The sequence below is a fragment of the Vombatus ursinus genome, unplaced genomic scaffold (assembly GCF_900497805.2).
Source record: "Vombatus ursinus unplaced genomic scaffold, bare-nosed wombat genome assembly UNPS02014973.1, whole genome shotgun sequence".
Classification (NCBI taxonomy): Eukaryota; Metazoa; Chordata; class Mammalia; order Diprotodontia; family Vombatidae; genus Vombatus; species Vombatus ursinus.
Window position 1 is genome coordinate 8,814,106 of NW_020954751.1, and position 16,900 is coordinate 8,831,005.

At 37.0% G+C, this 16,900-nt stretch overlaps 1 protein-coding gene across 1 annotated transcript in view; it reads right to left on the minus strand.

Moving 5' to 3' along the window:
• ADCY8 (adenylate cyclase 8) overlaps positions 1 to 16,900 on the minus strand; it is a 361,242-nt gene that overhangs the window by 140,132 nt on the left and 204,210 nt on the right. The window contains exon 7 of the mRNA XM_027845527.1: positions 6,325 to 6,595. Within this exon, the coding sequence (XP_027701328.1) occupies positions 6,325 to 6,595 (271 nt within the window). The remainder of the gene's footprint in view (positions 1 to 6,324; positions 6,596 to 16,900) is intronic.

Consider the following 16,900-nt stretch of genomic DNA (forward strand, 5'->3'; position numbering starts at 1 on the left):
TCACAGGGAGTTAGTTAGCGGCACAGCTTGGTTTCAAACCTAAGTTTTCTGATTTCCAGCCCAGAGCTCTTTCTGCTCTGACATACTACATCTCAAAAGTGCAACCCCTCTGAGATTTGAACTTAGATGATAAGTATTCAAAAGTCCAGAGTATTAATGGGTATACCAGCATTTCACAAACATGCTCTAAGGAACTGTGGCAATGTGACATGAATAGGAATTCTGGGAGAGAATTTTGATGCTAGTTATACTTTTCCCTCCAAAGTATTAAAAATGAAATAATGCATACATCAAAATGCTTCTTATATATGATGTTTAGGGAGCATTAAAATAAGCTTAATTTTCTTTATTTTGTTCCAAAATTTTCTCAACTAGAGAAAGAGACAGCTGGAGGTGTAGTAGGTACAGTGTGGGGCTTGGAGTCAGGAAGACATGAATTCAAATTCCATCTCAGATACTTGTTAGCTGTGTGACCCTGGGCAAGTCAGTTAACCTCTATTTGCCTCAGTTTCCTCAAGTGTAAGATAGTGATAATAATAATAGCACCTACCTTGGAGGATTGTTGTGAGGATGAAATGCAATAATATTTGTTTAAAAAAAATGAACTCAGCACAATGCCTGGCCTAGAGTAGGTGCTGTATAAATCATTATTCCCTTTTCTGACTAGTCTTCCTTCTGGTAACATTCCATACTTTCATACCCTTCCAACAAGCTTCTATGGGCTTTTCCATTATAGTCATCTTTACTGTTAAGTGTTAATAATCAATTCATATTACTTACTATTAAATAATATTTAAAAAATAAAATTTTAAATGATGTTAAAATTTTAAAAAATATTTTAAAAAATCAAATTCTCATCTTTTTGACAGTGTTTAGCTATAAATAGCCCTGGGTTAAGTTGTTATTCTGTTATTATTCTTTAATATTTAATATTCTACAGGCAATTAGTCATAATAATAATAATAATAATAATAATAATAATGATATGCTCCTACAGTGCTTTAACGTTTGCAAAGTGCTCACGTAAACCTTCGTTGTTCTGTGCTCAAATTGGTTTGGGGAACATTAAATTACCAAATGACTCCTGAATATTAATGATAAGGTTATCGGGCAGGGATATTGCCAGATCTTTTTTTCCTCATGGAAATAGTGAAGATAGTTTGTTAAATACACTCTCTGCTGGAGAAGGACAAGAATGGCCTGATTCCCTGAATAGAGAATTAAAATTCTCTTTAGGACTGCACCCTTCTTCAGACTCTTTTTTTTTTCTCCTCTCCATAACTTTTTTTTTCTCTACCCATTAATCTTCTCCACTTCATCTTCTGCCCTGTTTTAGTGTTTAGCACATCAACCAGACCTTTTAGGCCACATGCATGTGAAGCAATTTTTCCAGTCTTAAGATATTACTCAGTCACAGGTGGGCTGTTAACACTCCATAGCACTTGTCTGCATGGTAAGCATGATGGAGAGGGAAACATTCTGGGCCAAATCGCAAGATAGGCCAGGCATTAGCAGAGACTGAAAGTAGGCAAGGTAGTTCAATTCATCTGTTTTTCTGCTCACACAAAGTGTTGTGATCGAAGCAATAGGTCATCTCTAGGAATGAAATCCTAGGCCTGGGTGCAGGCTTCAGCTTTTCATCCTAAGGAGGAATAAACCTTAACTGTTTTCTAAAGGCTTATGATAGATATGGTGAGATACCTTTAATGCTCCAGGTCATACTCTAGTCCAAACTAGTTAGACTCCCCTGGCAGAATCAGATTAAAATATAATTGAGAACTATTTAACAAAATAAATAAAAATATAATAAAACATAGGTAAGATTAATATGTAGTATTCAAAGTCAATATATGGCCAGTCATGATCCAATTTCTATTTGAACTGAACACCATCACTTAGCAAATTGCCATCATACACTAGAGGTGTTTCTTGGGAAAAAGGGCTGATTTCACAACAATTCATTGTCTAATATTCATTAAATTCTTTAATTTCCCAATTGCATTTCACCCTGTACGGACTGATTTCCCAAATATATAATCACAGGATTTCAGAGTTGAGCCAGTTAGTCCAACCTATGAATGTGTGGGAATCCTTTCTATGAGTTTTCTGAGATGTGATCACCCAGCCTCTTCTTGAAGAGGGGGAAAGGAGAAAGGAGTAAGTATTTATATAAAGTGCTTACTATGTGTCAGGAGCTTTATTACCTCATTTGATTCTCACAATAACCTTGAGAGATAGATGCTATTATTATCTCTATCTAACACATAAAAAACAGAAGAAAACAGAGGTTAAGTGACTTGTCACTTGTCACTTGTCAGCTAGTAGGTATTTGAGGACAGATTTGAATTCAGGTCTTCCTGATTCTAGGTCCATTGATTTATCCACCATGCCACCTAGTTGCCCTAATGTTGAGAGAATTGGGGAAATTAATACCAAGGCATGCCATGGCCTATTCCACTTTGGGGAAGCTTGAGTTATTAGGAAATTTGTTATTTTATAATTATATATTAGTTATTTATAATAAATATATATTAGTTATTTTCTTTCATCAAGCCTAACTCTGTCTGTACACTTTTTGTGTATTTTCTACTTTTGACCTTAAGGGCAAGCAGTATAAGTTCAAATGCTTTTCCTGGTATCAGCTTTCCGAATATTTGAAGAGGGTTATCAACTTCCTACCTACTCTTCCCATCTTGTTGTCCTGTCTGTCATCATTTCTTCAGTCTACACAATCTTTGTATATTATGGTCTCTATATTATGGTGAGTTCCCCTCACCATTCTAGCAACCCATTCCAGTTTTGGACACTTTATGTAAGAGAGATTTTCTTCACTTGGACTATAAATCTTTTCTTGGGCAAAGTACAATAGCCTGGTTTTGTATTAAATGTATCTGCGTTCATTTCATCTCAGTAGAGACTGCATCTTATAATAAAGCTTTACCCCTACATTTTTTTTAAAAAAGAAAAATATATACATTAAATATGTAGAGTTTATAGCACAAGCAGGAAGGATGACAATCTAATATAACTGTGAGTATCTGGTTGCCTTCTTGTTTGTCAATATATATATTTAAAGGGAACAGAGGAACATTAGGGAAACATCTGACCTTTGTATTTCTCCTACATGTGAATTGTACATAGAAATGCAATATCACAGTGATGATGATGATGATGATGATGATGGTGGTCATGAGTAAGATAAAGATTGCTGCATGATTACAACAATGTGTGACAGAAATGAGTCTTATGCAGTACTCTGTTGGGAGTCTTTCCTTTTCCTCTACAATTTTTATTTAACTGACTAGGAAGAATACTTGGGATGTCCTGAAAGACATATATAGTGATGATAATAATATACCAAAGCATTTGAATAATACTTTAAAGTTTCCAAAGTTGTTAATGAGTGTTTATCTATTTTCAGTTAAAATATTGTTTATAAGTATCTCTATGGATAAGTGGGATGAGAAATATAATAAACACTAAAGAGAAATAAGAGGGGAGAAAAAGCCTGAGATTGGGCTTGTATTGATACCTAGAGGGCAGGAAAGAACTAGAGCTTTTGCCCTCAATTTGCATGGGGGAGATGATACCAACAGAGTGGAGAATGCTCAAACCTTTTTCTTGAGTTGTTTGAGAAGTTGTGGGGACTAAAGAGCTAGTAGCATCATAAAAATTGGTAAGAAGCTAGAGACAGCTGTGCTATCTCCCTCCCCCACTCCTCCTCTTTTAAGTAGCAGAGAGCAGCAAGCAGGATTTGGGATGTGGGGATGGCTTAAATGCTCTTCCAGATAACAGCTCTTCAGCTACTTGACGATGGCTATCAAGAATTTGGTACTCGCAACTTTATTCCAAGGATTTATACCCATCTTTGGAATATTTACTAAGATCTCTGTTTTGTTTTTGCTCTTTTAATAAAACACATACTTACATACATCCCCAAGTTCTCTCTCTCTCTCTCTCTCTCCCTCTCTCTCTCTCTCTCTCCTTTGCCTACCTTCCTCTCTCTATTCCTTCCCCTTTGTTCATTACTTTCTCCTTCCCTTACCTCTTTCCCAACCAGATGAGGCCCAATCTACTTTTGAATTGCTCTAAACGTTAGGAAGTTTCTCTAACATCAAGTCTAAATGTAACTTTCACCCATTGAGCTTACTTCCTTCTGAGATCAGAGCTCAGATACAGAAAGTCTAAACCTTCTTTTAAATGATAGGCCTTCAAACACTTATCATGTCCCTCCTAAGTCTCCTCATTTTCAGGTATCCAACTCCTTCAACCAATCTGTGGATGGTAGGGTCTAGCAGATCTTCACTAAGCTGGCAGCATCCTCTCGACACTCCTTAGCTTATTAATGTCTCTTCCATGGTATGTAGTTGGCATCCTTTGCTTAACAAATGTGCTCTCTCTCTCTCTCTCTCTCTCTCTCTCTCTCTCTCTCTTTCTCACTTGCTTTCTATCCACCCATCCATCTATATTTTCTTACTTCAATGATTCTACATAGCAAGCTGTGTCAACAGAAGTCTAAAACAATTGGTCAATCCAAATGAAAAAAAAAAAACAGCCAATATCAGTGAAGCACCATCTGGATATTTCATATACGTGATTCCAACTTTTGAACTGACTGAATTTTTGAGTGAATTGAATAGATTTTGGCACTGTATAGACTCAGCCTTGCTATGTTTTATTTACTTTTTGGTATATTTCAAACTTATTAAACTCACATCTAGGTCATAAGGAATGAATGTAATACCTGAATTCATAACTGTTAACCTAATCTTATGACAAACTTGGAATGCCCCCAGAACTTCCAAGATTTTATTATAGTTCAATGAACAGTTACTTCTGTAATACCTTTTTAAGGTGTGAAGATTTCAAAATAAATTGAGTTATTAATGCTAGAAATAGCTATGGAAAGGCAAGGCTAAGGAAAGAAAGAAGAAAAGTGTGAGTGTGTGTAAGTGTGCATAAACAAAAGTCTCTCAAATGTTAAAAATTAAGGAAAAATAGTTTTAGGAACAACAACTTAGGGCAAAAATATGGACTTTGTCTTCACCAAGTAATTAGCATTCATACTTGAGGTAACAGTTTGCAAAAAACATTGGGAGAGATTTCTCAGTCAGCAAGGCATGCACAACATAATCCCATTTATCGTCTCATAAAATCAGCTTCTAGCACCAAGGCAGAATGTGCCATATACTGCTCCAAAGAGGGAGAGAAAATACCTTTTAAAGAAAACAAGGGAGGACATATGAGGACTTAAACATTCTGGAGAAGACTGAAAATACCGCAAGAAAGCGATAGAGGCATAAGCACTGCATTTTGGCCAAGTTCAACCAACAGCTTCTGCAAGTTAAGCCTGAAATATGCTTTATTTCAGCACCGATATTTCCCACACAAATGTAAATGCCTTAACCTGGCCTTATCTCACTGTGACCGATCAGTCTTTTAGATTCAGAAGAAAGGGAGGTAACAGTAAAGATTTTAACCTTTTCCATGTTTATTTTCTCTAGGCAGGCAGATTTCACAACTCTATGACAAGGAAAATTGTTCAAATCTAGGATTTTTTTTCTTTTTCTCATTTTAACTCACAATATTGTCTTTTTAAAGCATCCTGATTTCATTTCTTCTCTTCATTTACCAATTATCATTCCCAAATTCCACTTGGCTAGCCAGGATTTCAGAAATTGCTTGTCGGGCAACCATTGTCATAGCTCTGACTTTCATTTTTCTCTTTTGAAAGCATGGGAGGGGAGAAGAATAATGAGGCTAAGCAAGAAAATATATATTGTTCCTGAAACCTCATGCATCATTCTCAGTTATTTCTCCATACACAGCAAAATGATGACTTTCTGACCTTGGGGGAGAAAAAAAAAACCTCAGGAATTTCACTTCGTTAGCCCCCTAAAAGTCTACTCTCTCAGCCTGGGACTTTGTAAATTTAATAACATAGATTCTACTTTTTAACATATTTAAGGATCTATACACACATATATATATAACACACACATGTATGTATGTGTATATATATTGTGCATATAAAATATGGCATCACATCACATAGTATTAAAATTTTAGTTGGGCCCAAAAAAGAAATGAAAAAGGAGAGAAAAAACCAAACTTCTGTAACACCAAATCATAAAACCCTCTGGTATTTCCCAGAACTGATACATAGGTTAATTCTTTCCTAAGGAGATGTGTTTAATCATTCAAAATAATAATGCATGTTGGAGAAAAGGATAAAGATGAGTTTGTTTTCTCTGAGTCTTCCATTACTGAGATGCATTCAAGCATGCTTTTATAGATAATGACATTAAGGAAAGTTTGACTTACATTCTGTTTCCCCACAATGTTATCAAACGGGAGTTCGGGGCTCCAGGATCCTTCTGTAAATGTGGCCCCACTGTTTCTCCTATCTGAGGAGCTGACTGACTCCTTTACAATGTCTTCGGGCAAAGTCAAGAGATTTTCCTCAGGCTGCTTTATTAAATAGGTCTCTATGTTATGTTTTCTCAAGAACTCATTTCGTTCTTTACCGTGCCCTTCTTCAACGTTATAATCACCATTGAGGCAGTCCAGTGTGGCTTTGGAGATGTGAATCCTCCTGCATGTACAAAACAGTAGTCAGTGGACATCCTGGATAAGTGCTGTCTTGTCTCCATAGTTTTGCCCACATTTCACATTGTTATTTTTCCACTCAAATACAACATTTCTATTGGACATGGGGTACTATATAGGTACTCACTTAAGTGTAACACTAGTTATCCTGAGATAATAATAGTCAATATTTACATAGTACTTTAAGATTTACTACACAGTTTATAAATATGTTCTCATTTTGTGCTCACAACAATCCTGAGAGGTAGGTTCTGTTATTATCCTCATTTTGCCAATAAGGAAACTGAAGCAGTCAGAGGTTAAATGACTTCCTCAGGGTCACCCAAACAGTATCTGAAGCCAACTTTGAATTCGGGTCTTCCTGATTCCAAGTTCACAACTCTATTCAATGTACTGCCTTAATCCATTTAATTTCAGGCCCAAACTAATAAGTAATATATAATTGACTCTACCTTAGGCAGCATGAAGGCCTCTAAAAATTGACACATAGTTTAAATGATTTTTCAGTGGAATTTAGAATATGTTGTATATGTGTATTCCAGGATTCTTTTTTATAACTTTGCATGAAATTTTTATCTGTAAAATTAATTGGGCAAGTAACTGTGCCACTTATCATCTAACCACTTTTTTGTGGTTAGATGAATATTTTTGAATATTTGATGTTTTTTTTACTATGATTTAAACTTTTGCACTCTTATGTCTTGTTTTCTCATTTAGATAACAACAAGAGAAGGTACCTTACACTATATACCTCTGTGTTACCAGAATGTCTAATAAAGTCTCTTGCTTATAGCAGGTATCCAATAAGTTTGTTGATTTCATTCATTATTTCCTGAAAGAAAATTTTCTTTTCTTTTTTTCTTTTGGTGAGGCAATTAGGGTTAAGTGACTTGCCCAGGGTCACACAGCTAGTAAGTGTCAAGTGTCTGAGGCTTAATTTGAACTCGGGTCCTCCTGACTCCAAGGCCAGGGCTTTATCCACTGCGCCATCTAGCTGCCCCTTGAAAGAACATTTTCAACAAGATCTCTCTGCGTTAGCCAAATCCAAACATCCTACCATTATTACTACCTCCCCTTTCTCTCCAAGCTTCTTCCCCCTTTTGATCTTTGCTGCAATTAGTCTGGTACCCTGCATGCTAGCCAATTAAATGAAACCCCTGTAAGAAATGTGAGAGCATCACTATGAAGTAAAATGTGCCCTTAAATAAAGGACCCAAGAAGAATGTATATTAAATAATTTGGAGTATGCCCCACTCTACCATCAACCATCCATATGTAGTAATGAATTTCAAGGACATAATTCGAATAAAAATCTTTAGAAATTGAATGGAGTTAGGGGTTCCTTGAGAAAAGTATAGAAAAAGTGCGATTTATTATAATGGTAGATTTTGTTAGTATGTTTCAAGTTTGCACATTCCTTCTTCTTCCAATTGCTAGTCCAGCACCACTTGCTCATACTGGCAATGGGGAAATTTTTAGTGTGAGCATTTATACCTTAGAAATCACAAATACTACAACTTAGGACTTGACTTATTGCTTTGTCAATTTTCTAGAATTAAGAAAGTGATGGAGAAAACATCAATAATGAAAAGTAAACTTAAAAGTATGCTGTGTGTACATTTTTTCCCGGCAGAGCTGGTTGTTAAATATTTACCAATACACTCCTATATATGTATACATATTGTTTCCCCTAATAAGTTCCTTTGGAGTAGGGCCTGTTTCATTTTTGTCTTTGTTAGCTCAACAAATAGTAGGTGCTTAATAAAAGTTTATTAATTTAATTGCTGTTCTATTAGATAACAAAGTCTTATGGCATTTCATGAAGATAATGTCCCATTTTACATTCTGAGGTCTGTGCCCAAAATAGAAGTCTCATTGAGTGCTGAGGGGTTTGATTCTTCTCATAGGGAAAGCAGCCTGAAAAAATGAACCACAAATGTTTACAGAAAGTATGACATTTTTCTAAATTAATGAAGAAAATAAAAATGGAATGCCAGCCAATGTTTGGCATTAAGATTGGCATTTTCTCTTGACTCTCTACTTTATTAGTCTCCTGTCAGTTCCATGAGGAAATATTTGTATCTTCTAAATCAATATTACATTTCCCATGGCAAAAGATAGCTTCTTTATCTTACAGACTCTTCTTCTGCGTTATAATCAATATCCATTTAAATATTTTGATAGAGACCTGGTTTTAGACTGTCAATTTAACTAATGGTGCTATAAAAGCATAGGCTTTAAGACTATGGTATCTGAAATTTCCAGGATCAGAATTCCAAGGTTAAATTTTCTAGCAAAGAATCTTGGCTGTTTTTAGGCAACATTCTTCTGAATGGAGTGGGAAATGATCTGGGCATGTGTGCATATGTGTGTGTGTGTGTGTGTGTGTGTGTGTGTGTGTGCACGTGTACAAACATAGACATAGATACATACAGACACCTCTCTCTTTGTTTCTCTGTCTCTGTCTCTCTGTCTCTGTCTCTCTCCCCTGCACCCCCCTCTCTGTCTTCATGTTTAGAGACATTAGACTTCTATGCAGTGTCAGGTAATAAAGTTCCTCATAACTGGCAATATTCAAGTAGAGGCTGGATGACTATTTTTAGCCACATTACAGAAAAAAAAATCTATTTAGGTGTGGGTTGGACAGTACAGCCTCTGAGAGTCCTCTTAAATTTAAGATGCAATGAATTTATGAAAAAGAACACTGCTGGATGAACACAAGGATGTATGCTTGAGATTTTTCAATTCAAATTTAACAAATTTTTATCAAACACTTGCTATGCAAAAGATACATGTTCAGGATACTGTTTGGTATTGGGGATATAAAGATAAAACAATAAGGAGATTACAACCTAGTAGGAAGACCAAATGTGCACACAAATAATTATAATACTTACATATGATTATTATGCCGAAGAGAGTGCTATGAGAGATCTGATGAAGGAGAGGAAACTTCCATTTGGGGTGAATAGGGAAGCTATCATGGATATGATGGTGGCTCAGATAAGCTTGGAAGGAAAAAGATTTTGAAAGGTGGGGAATCAGGGATTTTATTTTAGGCGTTAGATAGTTAGGTAGATAGGTAGATAGATAGATAGATCAATAGATATAAAGGATTTTAAGTGCTTACTATGTGCCAGGCACAGTGCTATGGAATGGAATAGACTGCCACAGAAATTTGGGGGTTCCCTCACACTGAAGGTCTTCAAGTAAATGCTGAGTGACCATTCGTCTGGTATCTTTTAGAGGAGGAAGCAACAAGATACAGAGGACAAAGAGCTGGACCTAAAATTAGTCCTAGGTTCAGATCATACCCCTGATTCATTAGTTATGTGACTGTGAGCAAATGACTTAACCTCACTAAGCCTCAGTTTCCTCATCTATAAAATAGGGATCACAATATCTCTATGAAGTACCTCATAGGGTTGTTGAGAAGCTTAAATGATATAGGTAAAGGGTATTGCAAACTTTAAATTGCTATGTAAATGTCTGTTATTATTCAGGTATGGGATGGGTCTTGTAGTCTTTGAGGACCCTGCCACTTCTATGAAGTGGAAAAGGAGATTTTTGTTCAGTATAATGGAAAGCTACCTAACAAGCAGAGCTCTCCAAACTTTAATGGGCTGTTTCATGAAGTAGTAGGTATCTTGTCACAAGAAATTGTCAAGTACAAGTTCAATGACCTCTTGCACAGTGTATATTAGAGAGGATTCTTGTTCAGGTAATGGCTATTTTAGATGGCTTCTCAAGCTGGTCAGTCATTTAGCACTTATTAAGTGCCTGCTCTGTTGCAGGCACTATACTAAGCATTGTTGATAAAAGAAAGGCACCTCCTCTTGCCCCCCAAAAGACAGTCCTAACTCACAGTCTAATGAAGGGCACAACAACTATGTACAACTAGAGGTATAGACAGGCTAGATTAGGTGTAGTTTCAGAAGGAAGGTATTAAGGGGGATTAGGAAAGACCTCCAGCACAAAGTGAGACTTTAGGTGGAATTTGAAGGAAGCCATGGATGCAGGGAGGTGGAGATGAAAAGGGAAAACATTCCAGATATGGGGAATAGCCAGTGGAAAACTAGATTTTTTTTTAAGGCAATTGGGGTTAAGTGACTTGCCCAGGGTCACACAGTTAGTTAAGTGTTACGTGTCTGAGTCCAGATTTGAACTCAGGTCCTCCTGACTTCAGGGCCGGTGCTCTATCCACTGCACCACCTAGCTGCTCTGGAAAACTGGGTGTGAGAGCATATGAAGGGGAGTAAAATGTGGGACACCAGAAAGGTAGGAACTGGACAGGTTAGACAGGGCTTTACAAATCAAACAGAGAATTTTGTATTTGATCCTAAAGGTAATAGGAGGCCACTGGAGTTTACTGAAAAGGGGCTGCTCTTGAGAAAAATTGATGAATGAAGGATGCCCTAGAGTGGGGAGAGACCTGAGGTAAAGTGATCAGGTCATTGCAATAATCCAGGCATGGGGAGATGAGGGCCTGCACCAAGGTGATGGCAGGATCAGAGGAGAGAAGGGAGTATATCTGAAAGATGTTAGGAAGATTGATGTTGGAGGTCCCTTCCAACTCTGAGATTCTGTGATGCTGACAGAAGACACATGACAATAATAATGCCATTTTATAGCTCTTTTCACAGTACCTTATATGCGTTATCCAATTTAATCCTCACAACAAGCTCGTGAGGTGGATCCTGCAGGTATTATTATCTTCGTTTTATAGATGTAGATACTAAGGCTTAGAGAGAGTAAATGACTTCCTATGGTCACACACAGTAAATACCAAAGGTGTGATTTAAACCCATGTATTTTTTTAACTCAATCCTAATTAAGACTCAATACATTATGCCGTGATATTTTCCACAATTAATTCTTTGGAACTTCAGGTTTGGGGATCCTTTTCATCAGAGCTCAAGAGGTAGATATGGCAGTTCTCTCTACATAGAGGAGATAAACGGATGAGATTAAGGGAAAGAATTGTGTAGAGAGAGAAGAGAGGACCAAGGACAAAGCCTAGCAACATCCACGTGTATTTGGACAGGAGTTCTTAATCTGGGGGCTATGAATTATTTTTTTTTCTTGAAATAAGGTCTGATTATTATTTTGATTTCCTTTGTAATACTATATATTTTATTTCTACTCCTTAAAAAAATTCTGAGCAAGGAAGGGTCCAGGTCCAAAGGTTTCACTGGACTGCTAAAAGGATCCATGACACAAAAAAAGGTTGAGAACTCACACTCTAGGGGAAGAGGAAGAAGAACCAGTAGTGACATACCTAGAGCTTTTTCCTGGGGCACAGAAATTTAGAGGGGGCACTGACAACTTGTTCAGTCTTTCAGTAACACAGAAACAACTTAGCTTAGCATCTCATTAGCACCTAGTTAGTTTAGACAGGAAGGTACCAGGTAATATCTTCCGTTTCCTTGACTGCCCTGATTCCTTGATCTCACTGCTTCCCATAATGACCCTAGCAGCATCCTCAAAATATCTTGGAATCTCCATTCAAAGCACACTTCATGAAACTTGTCCTGGGTTTGAACATTGTTGATATAACTCTGCTTGGGAAGAAGGTGGTCAAAGAGGTAGAAGAACCAGAAGAGATCGGTGTCAGGAAAACTAAGGAAGGAGAAAGGATCACGAAGAAGGATCACATAGAAGGGACCAAATCCTACCCTTGAAAAGTAAATGGAATACATGTATGTGATAGAGTAGTAGAAACTAGGCAGTTTAATTGAAACGAGTCATACTGATGAGATGTAACTTTTAAGTACATAAGTAGCAAGAAGTCTCTTGTAACTTTTTTTCACTCATCTTTTATGGAATTGGTTGTGTTATTACATGAAGCTCCACATAACTTCCATATTGGTCTTTAAGTCACTAAGCCTTTAGAGCTAAGATTACTAATGTTTGTAGATATAACCAATGTTTTAAGGAATCAAAAAGAGAGAGAGTGATTTTTTTCTACATCATGAGCTGTTCCCTCCCAATCAGTGCTATTAAGAGATAGCCCTAGCGTCTCATAGAGAACATGGAAATCTTGGTGATTACTGAGGGTCAAAGGAACTCGGACGGGAAAAAGCCACTGTAGCTTGAGCCCAGCTGACAACAATAGAGAATTCGAAGGTAGAAAATACAGCTATCCTCAATTGGGGGAGCATCCATTTAAGGCCATAACTGAGTTGGCAGATGAAGATGGTGCCTGTGGCATTCATTCTACAGGCAGAAAACAAGATACATTTAGAGCTGGAAGGGACTTGGAAGTCATCTAGTGTAGCCAACTCATTTTACAGATGAGGAAAATAAGGCCCACAGATGTTAAGTGATTTGCCCAAATTAACATGGATAGTAAGTGGAGAGATGGGAAATTGAACTCAAGGCCTCTGACTCCAAAATTTAAAGACATGACTATACTCTGTGCTTCACCCTCCATGATATTTTTCTGCTGTATGTGGACCTCCCAGTCCCTGATGGTTGTTTTAATCTTGTTGTGCCCAGGTTCAAATCATATTTGACTGCCTGGTTTTCTGATATGCTACTTTTGTGTTTTAGCGTTGGGACAGCTATCTAGTTTTGCTATCTTGTTTTTTGAAATGGAACATAATGACAGGACCATGACATCAATCTATTCATCCTCCCCCGGCTAGCAAATGCTCTCTCAACCCATTAATTATCTGCTAATTCCCAGCTCCTTGTGACCACCTTCAGTGACAGGGACTCCACTTCCTTCAGAGGCAGCCTTTTCTAATACTAGATAATCATAGTTGTCAGAATATTCTCATATGCCAAGCCCAAATATGGCTTCTTGCCCCTTCACTCAAATGTCCTCATTGATGGCCTTCTTAAAAGATGAGGTAGGATGTCACCAGGCAGGAGAAAATGGCAAGGTCAGGATTCTTGATGGAGTCAGATCAAAGTAGGGAAGGAAAGAAAGGCAGGGCATGTTTAGGTAAGAATGAGCAGCCTGGTTTGGAACTTCTCAGATTCGACTTTCTATAATACTTATTTATGTATCTTTGGTAATGTCACCATTTGACTATGTCATTTGACTGGCAGCTAGGTGACACAGTGCAGAGAGCATTGGATTTAGATACAGGAGCCCCGAAGTCCAAATCTGGCCTCAGACACTTACTAGGTGTGCAACCCTGGAGAAGGGACTTAACTTCTCTGCCTCAATTTTCTCATCTGTAAAATAAGAATAATAAAAGCACCTACCTCCCAGGGCTGTTGTGAGGATAAAATGAGAAAATATTTGTTAAGCTCTTGGCAAAACTTAAAGTGCTATATAAATGCTAGCTATCAAGACCAGAAACAGTTAATTATGTATTTTTTTCAATTGATGAACATGTTTTGCTCTTTCTCCAACTTTTCTTCCCACTAAAAAAATTCCCCAAAACTACTATAAACATGCATGTTTGTGCTTACTATCTTAAGTATAGGGCTTTGTATGCAGTAAGGACCTCATACATTTTTGTTGAGCTGTATTGAATTGGAATGTCTTATTCAATAGGATTTTAATTCAGTGTAATTCGGTTCAAGGAGCATTTATTAAGCACCTACTGTATTCTAGCATGGGAGATATGAAGGAATGAAAGCTAAATGATATTTATGAGGATAGTTATGAGAATATAAAGCATGTACTAAACCATTTGGAGAGCTGAAACATCTGGGATGGGGGAGGGTGGGATAAGAAAGATGTCCTATAATAAGCGTTATTTGCACTTGACCTAGAAGAGTTCTAGGAATTACAAATGGTAGAGGTGAAGAGGGAGGGGATCTCAAGACATTAATTAGTTAATTTTAATTAAACTGTGGCCAGTGGCCCTGCACACCCAAAACTTATTCTCTAATGATATGAATGCTTGTTGTCTTATCTCCATCTCCCTACTCCTCTAGAGGGTTTAACGAGGGTCGTGACTGTGTCTTATTCATTTTTTTATATCATCTCTCTCTTTTGCAGTTCTTAGCATACTGCCTTGCACATAGTGGTGACACAATAAATATTTAATGAATCAAACTGAATTTAAATAGTCAAGAACTGAATACATGAACCTACACTATAAGGTAAATTTTTAACTCTTTCAGAACACTTTGGTTCATTTGTAATTCCTATCTGGGATGTTATTATCCTATCTGGGATGTTATTAAAGTAATACACAATAGGTGATCAAGACACTTTATAGAATTCTAGATCCAGAGAAGAGTTGACAGCCTGAATTATTTTGATTAGCTACGTAAATGACATAAATGTATAATTAAGTGACTCCTTAGAACAATACAGCCATGTACAAGATGTATAAGACATGTTCAAGAAGAAGAAAGCTTTTGCTGATCCCTCCCCTCTTGAAATCTTTCAGGTCACTCATTTGTTCTCTGCTATGCCTCTAGAAGATGTCATACTTAATAGGATTTTATAGGTATACATCTCATCCCTCCTATTAGATTGTATGCCATGTGATGGTAAGTATTGTTTTGTCTTTGTTTTCCCAGCCCTTGGTACATAATTGGTCCTTAACAGATATTTGTGTAGATGAATTGAATTGGTATTTAAGTTTCCAAGGCTGCAAAGAATTAACATATCGGTCATCCTAAAGAAGCACATGAACACTAAGGAAAGGTAAAATGAAGTCCAATATCAAATGCATTTGGTTTATTGGCCAATCTGAATGTCCTCCCTTTTATTCCCTCCCCATTTCAATGGAAGGAAGCCATGAAACCTCTACTTGCTCTTCCCCCTTTTAAAAATTCTTTTTTCTTCATTTTCATAAACCTTTTATTTTTTTATTAATTTATTTTTAGTTTTCAACATTCACTTCCACAAGATCTGAGTTCCAAATTTTCTCCCCATCTCGTCCCTCCACCCAACCCAAGATGGCATGCATTCTGAATACCCCTTCCCCTAATCTGCCCTCCCTTCTATCTCTCCCCCTCCTTCTCTTATCCCCTTCCCCTTCAATTTTCCTGTAGGGCAGGATAGATTTCTATACCCCATTTCCTGTATATCTTATTTTCCATTTGAATTGAAAACAATTTTTTAATATATTTTTTTAAATGTTGGGTTCCTTTTTTAAAAATTCTTGAGCCAAAGGTACAGTGCCCCAGAATTCCATAAAGTGAAATGGATTTGGGCCTGTGACTTCAAAATTTTTGCCTTCTCTAAAATACTGTCCACTAGCAATGAATGAGTCAACGACAGCCATGAAATGCCTATGACAACCCACAAAAATTGACTTCCTGAGCTTCCAAATGCAAGTCCTTTTTCTTAGTCCCTCTTCTTCCTCCCCCTTTCTTCCTACATAAGTATAAAGTTTTCCACTTTTTCCATATGAGGAAATTTTACAACTCTAAGGTAGGATATTTTTCACACATTGCCATCTTTGTCCAATTTTATGATCTTGAAATTTATTGTTTAAGAAGAAAAGCAAGACTAGTCAATATAGAAACATTGCTCTGCACTGACTAGCATTCTCTAGGTGGGGCAATCCCAAAGCATTTGGCTTTTAGTTGTACTTATAAATCTTTCTTCTATTATTTGAAATGCTAACTTGTGCACATTATGGTCTCAGTATGGTGAATCTCACTGTAATTCAGTTTTCTGAAAATCAGTCATCTATGGGCCCTGTCTGTATGGCTAGAAAGTGACAAGACCGATTTCTCTTAAACCCTCCACAAAACCAGTACTAATCCTCTATAATCCTAATTCTTCTGATTGACAAGGCAGCTGTCAAACCAAATGCTTTATTAACCAGAATACTCCATGCTCCAACCATGACTTTAAATGAACTGCTCCTGATATCCCTTCTAGATGAGGTAACAAAGTATGGTACTCTGGAGACTTCATTTCAAAAGAACTCCAATTAGAACTGGACATTTGAGTTTTGGAAGAAGTACAAAGGCTCTGGGCCAGGGAATGGGTCTCTTCTCTTGGAATATCAGGGTAAATGGGAAGGGGTTAAATAAAATAAAGGGTCCTGAGAGCTGATGTTGAGAATGATAATCAGAGAGACTGTATCATTGTAATCATCCAAGAAATACCAAGTTTAACACTGCTGATTCTATGATTAGGCTATCAGAATTTGTGAGTTGGACAATGGCTCCAGAGGTTATCTACTCTACTTAGGAATATCCCCAACAGCTCTGCCATCTAGCCTTTACTCTGGTAGCAAGTAGACTAATGTCATTGACAAATATATTTTAACAAAATGATTGAAAGGAAAAGGGGACATCTGGTCAACTTTTAATTATCCAGATATCTGGATAATTTTAATTACCCAGAAACTCAATTAAGTAT